General features: G+C 56.3%; 1 protein-coding gene across 1 annotated transcript; it reads right to left on the reverse strand.

Moving 5' to 3' along the window:
• Nucleotides 1–1392: 1392 nt before the first annotated feature.
• LOC122157348 (PH and SEC7 domain-containing protein 1-like) lies at nucleotides 1393–8177 on the reverse strand. The gene is made up of 6 exons (XM_042812940.1): nucleotides 8099–8177; nucleotides 4150–4344; nucleotides 3593–3673; nucleotides 3042–3154; nucleotides 2187–2245; nucleotides 1393–1719 (listed from the first exon to the last, which is right to left on the reverse strand). The coding sequence occupies exons 2-6, from the start codon at nucleotides 4299–4301 to the stop codon at nucleotides 1588–1590; spliced, it is 537 nt and encodes a 178-aa protein (XP_042668874.1). The 5' UTR covers nucleotides 4302–4344; nucleotides 8099–8177; the 3' UTR covers nucleotides 1393–1587.
• Between the last annotated feature and the right edge of the window lie 87 nt (nucleotides 8178–8264).

Here is an 8264-nt window from a genome sequence, read left to right on the forward strand (position 1 = left end):
GAGAGCATATTCTCCCACTGAGCCTGGCAAAAGCTGCCCAGGAGTGGCCCAGCCCCTCTGCCTTTTATGTGCCAGCTCCCTGCCCAGCATTTTGCATATTCCCGTTGCCCCATGTCCCTGTGCATGGCCAGGGCTCCCACGGGAGTGATGGAGAAGCTGCAGCCTGCCCCTGACGCACCACCTTGGAGGTGCCTTTTGCTCCCACTCCTCAGCATGGCACTGATACAGAGGCGTCTGAAAAGCGGCTGTGGGAAGCTCCGCAGCTGCAGAGGGAATAGTCCATTTTTAGCAGCTCAGCCTCCCTGCTGCAGGCAGCGATGTGCAGGGAGGTGCTCCCACATCATCAGGTGCAGCACCGCAGGCCCTGGCCCCACAATGCTTGCCTGCACCAGGTGAAGAGCTTGACCCTACCTACCAACAGCAGACTGCTGCAGCACGTGCTTACTGCCCTATCTCACACAGGCTGAGATCTGATGAGATAATGCAATCGTGCCTGCTTGGGCACCTTTTGGGGTGGAAGCTGAGCTGCAGCACCTGCACTGAGGGTATCCAGCTGTAAGGTGCTGAGAGTTTCAGGAAGAGCCTGCAGAGGGACCTGTGGGGTTGAGATGCTCCTGAACAATGCAGCACTGGGGGAGGGCAGAGGTTCAGGGTCTTCATTTTGGACATTTCTCTTCTGGCAAATGCCTTTTCTGGAGCTGCGTTTAAAATTAGGGAAGAATTTTTTCTAGCTCCTTTCACAGGAGAAGCGTGGGCCAGGAGGGAGGACAGCCCTATTGAGCACTGCTGGTAACCCCTTAATGATGGAGTGAGCAGCACAGCCAGGAATAGACCCACAAAGGCTGAAAACAGAGCTCGGCTCTTTACCCCATGTTGCCTCTTTCCGTAAGGCACCTCCCACAGGAATGGCGCTGGCGCCCTCTGGGAACCCATTTCCCACAGCCCCAGCACTCTCCAACCACAGCGCCTCACAGATAGCGATGGTTTCTGCCCTGTGGGCCCCATGGGGATGATCCCTATTCCCAAACCACCTCAGCTGCTCCCTGCACCTGGTCCCCAGCACACCCAGATCCCATAGCCTGTGTCAACACCACTTCTTCTGCTCGTGCATCAGCTCAAGGTCAGGCTGTCCCTTCTGTGCTGCAGGACTGCAAGGCAGCCAGCAGCCAGCTCCTCCCCGCAAGCAGCAGTGGGGCTGTGCTGCTCCTGCGTTAGCCAGGGAGGTCAAGAAACAGCCAAAAGAAAGAGGGACACTGGGGATGGAAAGCCATCTCCCATGACCAGAGCTGCTGCCTGGAGGCTGAGGCTCCCAGCAATCCTGTGAGGAAGAGGCCGGCCTCCTTCCTCTCTCAGGAAGGGGCCAGCTTGGGCTGCTGGCACCAGGTCCCAGCGGTGGCCAAGCACATTCACTCATTCACTCTTAGGTGTGCTGCCCCTTCCCCTGACCTCAGCTCCACAGGGAGAAAGCTGTGGGTCAAGGGAACACTACTAACCCTGCCTTTTCCAGCAGCTTGACAAGCATGAGGATGAACACCTTCAGTGCGTCCCATGGAGCCATCCATATGATCCCACCCGAATCTCTTGCCCTTATTCCTGTGGCCTGCTGGCTAGAGAGAGGACCAAATTTACCTTGAGCAGCTCCTTGGGGAAATCGGTGCCTCCATTGAGCCCTTCCAAGTTGCCAATGAAGTCAGAACAGGACATTCTTTTTCCGATGTTCTGGGGAAGTCAGGGAAGAAAAACATGAGGTTCATCTTGGGGCAAGGGGACAGCAGCTGGCTGGAACAGCCTGGGGCTTGGAGAGGCTGCGTGAAGGCATGGGAAGTTGCCTTCCATGCTCAGACTGGGGGCCTTAAGCACCTTCTTTTCTCTAAACTGGGTGTGATTGCTCCCAGCACCAGCAAGGCTTGGGGTCTCGCTCCCACCCTCTCTCCCTGTTTGCTTTCCTCTTCCTTCCTCACCTCCCTCTGTACCTTCCAGCTCAGTGTATCTCCTTCAAAGCCCTGTTCTCTTCTCCACCATTTCCCTCTCTCATTCAGTCTTTCTCCTCCCTCATCCCCAGACATGCTGGGGCTGCTCAGCCCCGCAGGTCTCACATCTTCAGCACATGCAGCTCTGTCTGGGGTACCTGCAGGTGGGGCAGAAAGGGCAGGGGACACACGGGGCAGGAGGCAGGGTGAACTTACGTGTCCATGCAGATCTGTGTTCAGCAACATCAGGGCACAGGTCAGGGTGTGGGCTCCGTCTGCAGCACAAGCACAGGGCAGGAATTAGAGCCCCTGGGCACAGATGGAAGTTCTGAGCCCAAGGCAGTCCTAAGCCCACTCCTCCCAGCTAAGCAAGTGGCACATAGCATCAACACGGTGCTAGCAGCACCCGGGTGAGGAGAGAGGAGGCCGCTGGATTAAAGCCGCTGCCCAGATTGAGCATGTAGCCCTGCAGCCCCTCAGCCAGGCAGTGATGCTGCAGCTAACTGTCCAGCCCCTAGCATGGGCACAGTGGAGCAACACAGCCTTCTTCCAGCCAGCCAGCCAAAACCTCACCTGCCCAGAGCCAAAACAGAGCAGACTCAGCACATGAACACACACAGGGGGAGCGCAAAGACGTATAACACTGAAGTGAAACAGTGCAGGCTGGGTGCTCCTCTGTGCTGCCCTGGGTGCTGGGCAGCAGCACTTTCTCACCTGGCTCTTCCCTGAGCCGTGGGTCTGAGCTGGGCTCTGTGTGCTCAGGAGGGCCTTCTCTCGCCTCGTGTGCTAATCTGCTCAAGGTCAGAATTAAGGATGTGTTGAGCCCTAGTTATGCATCTTGCAACTGGAGCAGGTTTGTTTGTTTTTTTTTTTTATTAAAAAGAAGTCTAAAATGTCTATCATTTGAGGGAAATGTGTAACAGGGCTGACTCCTAAGGCATCAGTTCACTCTCTCAGACTGCATTCTACTTTCATTTTGAGCACTCCCATTGAGCTGATGAGAACATGTGCTCTCTTGAACGAACACGCGTACTCCCACATGCACATTCACATGCACACAGAGCTTCTTACCCTCAGAGGAGATGGCATTGGGATTGCACTCATAATAGCGCTGGGAAAAATGAGCCAGCACTCGCTCTCGCTCCTGTGTCTCTCCCATCAGGGCCAGCTCCTTTAGGAAGGACCTGAAGAAGCAGCAGCAGCAGCGTTGGTTGCACACGAAGCCCAGCAGCAGTCTCTCTGACCCCCCTGTGCAGCGGCAGAGCTGTGGCTGTCCCCACCCACAGCCCCCACACAAGGCCCTGCATCCAACCCACAGCATCCAGCCCTGATGGCACATCGGGTTCTGGAAATTACATCAGGGGAGGAGGTTAGGTCAGCATGAGTTGGATTTGGACTCAAGGCCCGGAAACCCAGCCTTAGGTGAGCCTGACTGAGGACCTAAGACCAGGGATCATCCTTTGTGCTTATGTGGCTGAGAGACTGCTTTGGGACCCGAGTCTGTGTGGTCTGCCTGCTCCTGCAGATCTCTGTGGGGGTGAGCAGCTGCAGAGGGCATGATCTGCTGGGACTCATTCAGGTGGCCATGACGCATGCACATGGCTGCACTCAGACTGTCTGACCTGAGGGCCTGGTCCAGGCTCATCCCTGTGAACACGAAGAACTTCAGATATTCCCCTGCCACCATCTTGCTGAATTCGTTGCTGAAAGAAAAAGGGGGGAGTGAGAGTGGAATCGACCAGGCTGGGAGGACATCAAAATGCAGACAGGGACAGAATGGATTCTGGTGGGCTGGATACCTCCCAGGAGACATAACGGCAGGGCTATGGGAAGCATGCTGGAGACAGAGGCACCCCAGCATCCCATGAAACTCAGAGGGGTCACCCACAGATCCAGTGGGAATATTCAGTATGTCAGCTAGCTGGTTCCCTGTTCTCTGCTGAACACCTTGCTGAAAATGCCTGAGATGCAGTGCGAGTAGGAAGGTACCAAAACCTGGATGTTGCCTTTAGAGGAACACCTGGTATAGAAAAACTGTCACAGGGACAGGTCTTTGGGGTCCTGCCAGTGGTTCCTTGATAGCCCAGTGCCCTCAAGGGAAGCAGCTGTGGGTATGCTGGAGTTGTTGCAGGGAGAAATGATGCCGGATGGGCCATTCCTTGTGAATACCCACACGTACTTCTTCCCCAAGTGGCGGGCCACATCTGCTTTTTTAAAGCCATCCAGGTTGTAGAGCCGCTTGGCCAGACGTTTGGCAGCCTCCAGATCAGCCTTGTGCCCATTGGAGAGCGTGTCGGTGCTGCCCAGCGCCAGCTGCTCTATGCTGTCCATCTCTGAGTCCGAGTCAGAAACCAGCTGGCTCAGGGGGTGCTCGCTGCAACGGGAAGGGACACACCACGTTAGTTTGCCCACAGGTCCCCTGCTTGCTCAGCCTCTCAGGGGATGCAGGTCTGCGCCCTGCTCTGGGGGCCAGCAGCTCTGCTGGGCCATACTGGTTAGAGGTGCTCAGGGGTCAGGGCTAAGTGCAAAGGGAAGGCTTGGAGATGTGGCTGGAAGAGAGGCAGGTGACGAGACCAAGGCCCTCAAAGCCATGTCCAAACCGGCCATGGTCAGACAGGACAGCTGTCTGAGCTGCGAGACTTCGTGTGCGGGCTCAGGCTCTGCCAAGGCCAGCTGCAGCAAGACGTGGAGCGGAAATGTGCGCACACTGTACTCTGTATTGGTACGCCTCTTTTAACCCAGGCAAGCTCCTTGTGCTGCTCCTGGGTGCGGTTTCTGCCCCAAACAAGAAGACCATAATTCCTGCACTTGGCTTTTCCCATCCACAAACCTCAAAGCGCTTCACAGAGGGAAGAAGCGAGGCGCAGAGAGCAAAGATGAAGGAGAACCCCCCAGCCTCCGGCACAGCATGGTGCGCTGGGGCTGCTCCTCAGCTCTCAGCCCCGCTGCCTTACATGGCCATGCTGGGAGCGCACTCTTGGCTGCCTCTAGCACTCTGACTCAGCGGCACACAAATTATCCCAACAAAAAGTAAGCTGAATCTAATCAACAACGAATGTTAAGCAATTCTGACCTCGCCCAAATTTTCTGGCAGACCTCACACTGTTCCAGTCTGATTTATTTTTAAGTCTCTAATTGATTTTTAAGAAGGCCTCCTCTCCTGAGCCAATTACCCAGGCCAATCTCCAGAGGCTCCACTCCTCCCACTAAGGACAAAGCTGTTCCTCACTGCCTTTGGGCTGCAGCTCATGCTGTCCCACAGGAGCCCCGTGCAGCAGGGACAGGCTGCCCCACGCCTCAGGGAGCTCTTGGCATCCTAGGGGGATGGGGAAGTGTCTGGGCACAAACCCGTGGCTGGATGTGTCTGCGGCCATCACAGTGCTGGCACTGTGAGTCTCAGGGGAGATGCACAGAACTTGGGCCATTGTGGGGCCTGGTAGCTCCAGGCAGTGGCTGCTGAAACAGAGCTGCTGTGCCCTCAGCCAGGACAGCACTACCTCTTTTCAGGAGCAAGAAATAAATCCAGTTGCATCTGCAGGTCACGGCTGAGAAAACTCAGTCTGCAATCATGGGAGCGCAACGCTGTCCCAGCCCATCCCAGCAGCTCCAAGGTTGCCTTTCTGGCCACAGACTACAGGTTACAAAACCCAAGCGTTCCTTCATCACTGCCTGCAAAGCAAGCAGCTGCCCAGCCACCTTCTGAAGACCTTTTCATTCTTCTCAACCAACATCACTGAAATCTCCCCATATCCTTCTGGGCCTTGATGCCCCCACTGAAGGGCTGTTCTCCCTGCCACAGCTGCTGCATGGCACCTCCTGCAGTGAACCCAGCACTCAGAGACTCTACAACCTCCTTCCAAGCTGCACTCAGTTTTCCCATCTAGTGCTAAGCTCCAGCTGTGGGGTCACCTACAAAACCTCCTTGACCTTCCACATCTCAATCTCACAGCAGGTTCTCAACCCATGGCTGTGGCTCTTTCCTGGCTTCTTAAAACTAGCATGCAGGGATTGCAGTCTGCTTCCTAAAATCGCTCTACCTGCAGGATCTGCCATCCCTTCCCTCACCGAGCCCCACTTCTGATTTTGGTCTTTATATCAGCAGTACATGACCTTACTGTCAGGACAAGGCAGCTTATGAGCAATGCCAGGCTCCCAGCCACGCCATAAGGTGGGCTTTCTCCCAGTGCTCAAGCACTATCATGATGCTACATGAGGGGGATCCTCCCCGTAGCAACAGTGCGGGCAGTTTGGCTGTGCCCCACTGATGGCAGCCTTCTACCCCAATTGGTTGGAGAATGCCCATCCTGCAAGGAGAAAAGCAGGAACCCAACCGTCAAGCAAACGGCAAGCAGAGCAAAGAGCATACATCCATGTCTGAGGCAACTGAGGTGACGCTAATTTTCTTGCCAATGACCTAATGTCTCAGGGGATTTTTTTAGTGTACTTTGTAAGTGACATTTCAGTTTGGCTTGAAGAAACACGGAGATAATAATTTTACTTTAGATGTATTTCCAACTCGAGAACCGGTCTGCACTTAAGGAATAATGATCAAATTTGGTATTGTATGAGCATCTCCAGCGTGCCTGGCATGAGTCACCATGGAGCGGGCCCAGGGGGAGCACAGCCCTGCCAGCACAACACAGCCACCGGCACCCACAGTGCCCACAGCACAGCCCTGTTCCTGATGGGCGCCCACCTGGTGGGCAGCAAGGGCCCCACAGCTGCTGCCAGGGGCTCAGGGCAGGGTCCAGCAGCAATAAAGTGCTTCAGGAACAGTTCTGCAATGAAAGAACTGAAGATAGCCCATATGTAGGGCCCACATGCCTCTCTTCTTGGTCCCAAGTACTCCTTAAGAAAATCATTTCTCTTCTGACCCCCAAATATTCCAACTCCAGAGCCTTATTACTCTTTTACCAGTCACAAATACATCTCTGGGCCCAAATTCTCCTTCATCCATGCACCAGCCACGCTTCTCTGAGCCCACACGCTCCTGCCCAGGGCCCTACTCCTTCCCTGCCTCTCCGAGCCCCATATTTCCTTCTCAAGGCCAAACACACATCTCCTGGACCCAAACACTCACTGTCTCACCTCGATATCCCTTCTCTGGCTGAGAGCTTAGAGCACTGCAGGAAGAACTGGAGCACCTTCCTGCACTGCAATGCAGCGTGTTGCTGCAGGACTCCGATTTCCACCTTGCCACAAGGAGCTTGCCCAGCACCATGGAGCAGCAACAAGCTGTCAGCTCAGCAGAGCCTGCCCTAAGGGTGCCCACAGCCTTCACTGACAGGGGGTGGATGTATGTGTGCAGGGGAACACTCACCAGCACCCTGCTCCTCAAGACTACTCAGCCAGATGCCCATTGGATCCAGCCAGGGGCATTCTGTTGAGCCTCCATGTTACCCAGGTCCCGTTGCCACGTGAGACACCTGCTGCAAGCAATTCAGAAATGCCTGCCACAAACCACTTTTCCCCAAAAAGGGCCACGGGAGACCTGGATTAATTGCTGCAGCACGGATGGGGCAGGGAGCTGTGAGGTGCACAGGGCAGCCCTGCACTGCCTCGGTTCCGGTGCCCCACATGTGTGGCTCTGTGCCCGGTGCCTCCGCCCAGTACCCCCAGCCTGCCCAATATCTCTACTAAGAATGTACCAGCCCGGATCTTCTGCTGAGCTAAATACATGCAGCTCCCTCCACTGCTCTCAGTGGAGTGACTTTGATTTATGACAGCTGAGATCTGGGCTGGTTCATTTCTTGCAAAATTGAAGTTGGGCTGGGAGGACACTTGAAGGTCAGCCAGGCCAGCCTCCAAGCGTGGGCAGAACTGGTGCTGCTGTCCTCGTCCAGCAGCAGTGCCCAGCCGGCTCCCAGATCGCCCAGCAGCCCCGCCAACGTCACTACGCCCACAGACAGGTAGGACCTAACCTGGGGCACCGCGCTCCTCCTCGGCGCCGTCTCACACAGCTGTTCTGCCACCCCGCAGCACGGCCCTCCTCCCGGCTGCCGCCGGTCCTCGCCCAGCCCCGTGCCACCGCTGCTCGCGGGGACCGGGATGGCCTCAGCGGGGGCCATCCTCTGTCGGACCAATTTCAGGAGGCGGCGGCTCGCAGGGCCGTAGATTCCGTTACTCACCAGGCGGGCGGAGGGGCGGCTTCTCTTTCAGACACGCGGATGCCATGGTGCTATCCGGGGAAGCCCGCGCCTCCGGGACCTCTGGGCGAAGTCCGGCCAGCGGGGCGTGAGCTAGCGCGCCCCGCGGGGCCGCGTCGGAGGCGGTCACAGCCCGAAGCGGGGGGGG

The sequence above is a fragment of the Centrocercus urophasianus genome, unplaced genomic scaffold (genome assembly GCF_019232065.1).
Source record: "Centrocercus urophasianus isolate 14NV4802_14NV808 unplaced genomic scaffold, USGS_Curo_1.0 seq_1309, whole genome shotgun sequence".
In the NCBI taxonomy this organism is placed as follows: domain Eukaryota; kingdom Metazoa; phylum Chordata; class Aves; order Galliformes; family Phasianidae; genus Centrocercus; species Centrocercus urophasianus.

Excerpts from the sequence above, each read along its gene's own strand:
- LOC122157348 (XM_042812940.1), bottom strand. The coding sequence starts at position 4,301 with ATGGACAGCATAGAGCAGCTGGCGCTGGGCAGCACCGACACGCTCTCC. Across the intron at positions 3,155-3,592 it reads AGCCTGGACCAGGCCCTCAG|GTCCTTCCTAAAGGAGCTGG; the intron begins GTCAGACAGTCT and ends CTGCTTCTTCAG. Across the intron at positions 1,720-2,186 it reads ACACAGATCTGCATGGACAC|AACATCGGAAAAAGAATGTC; the intron begins GTAAGTTCACCC and ends TGACTTCCCCAG.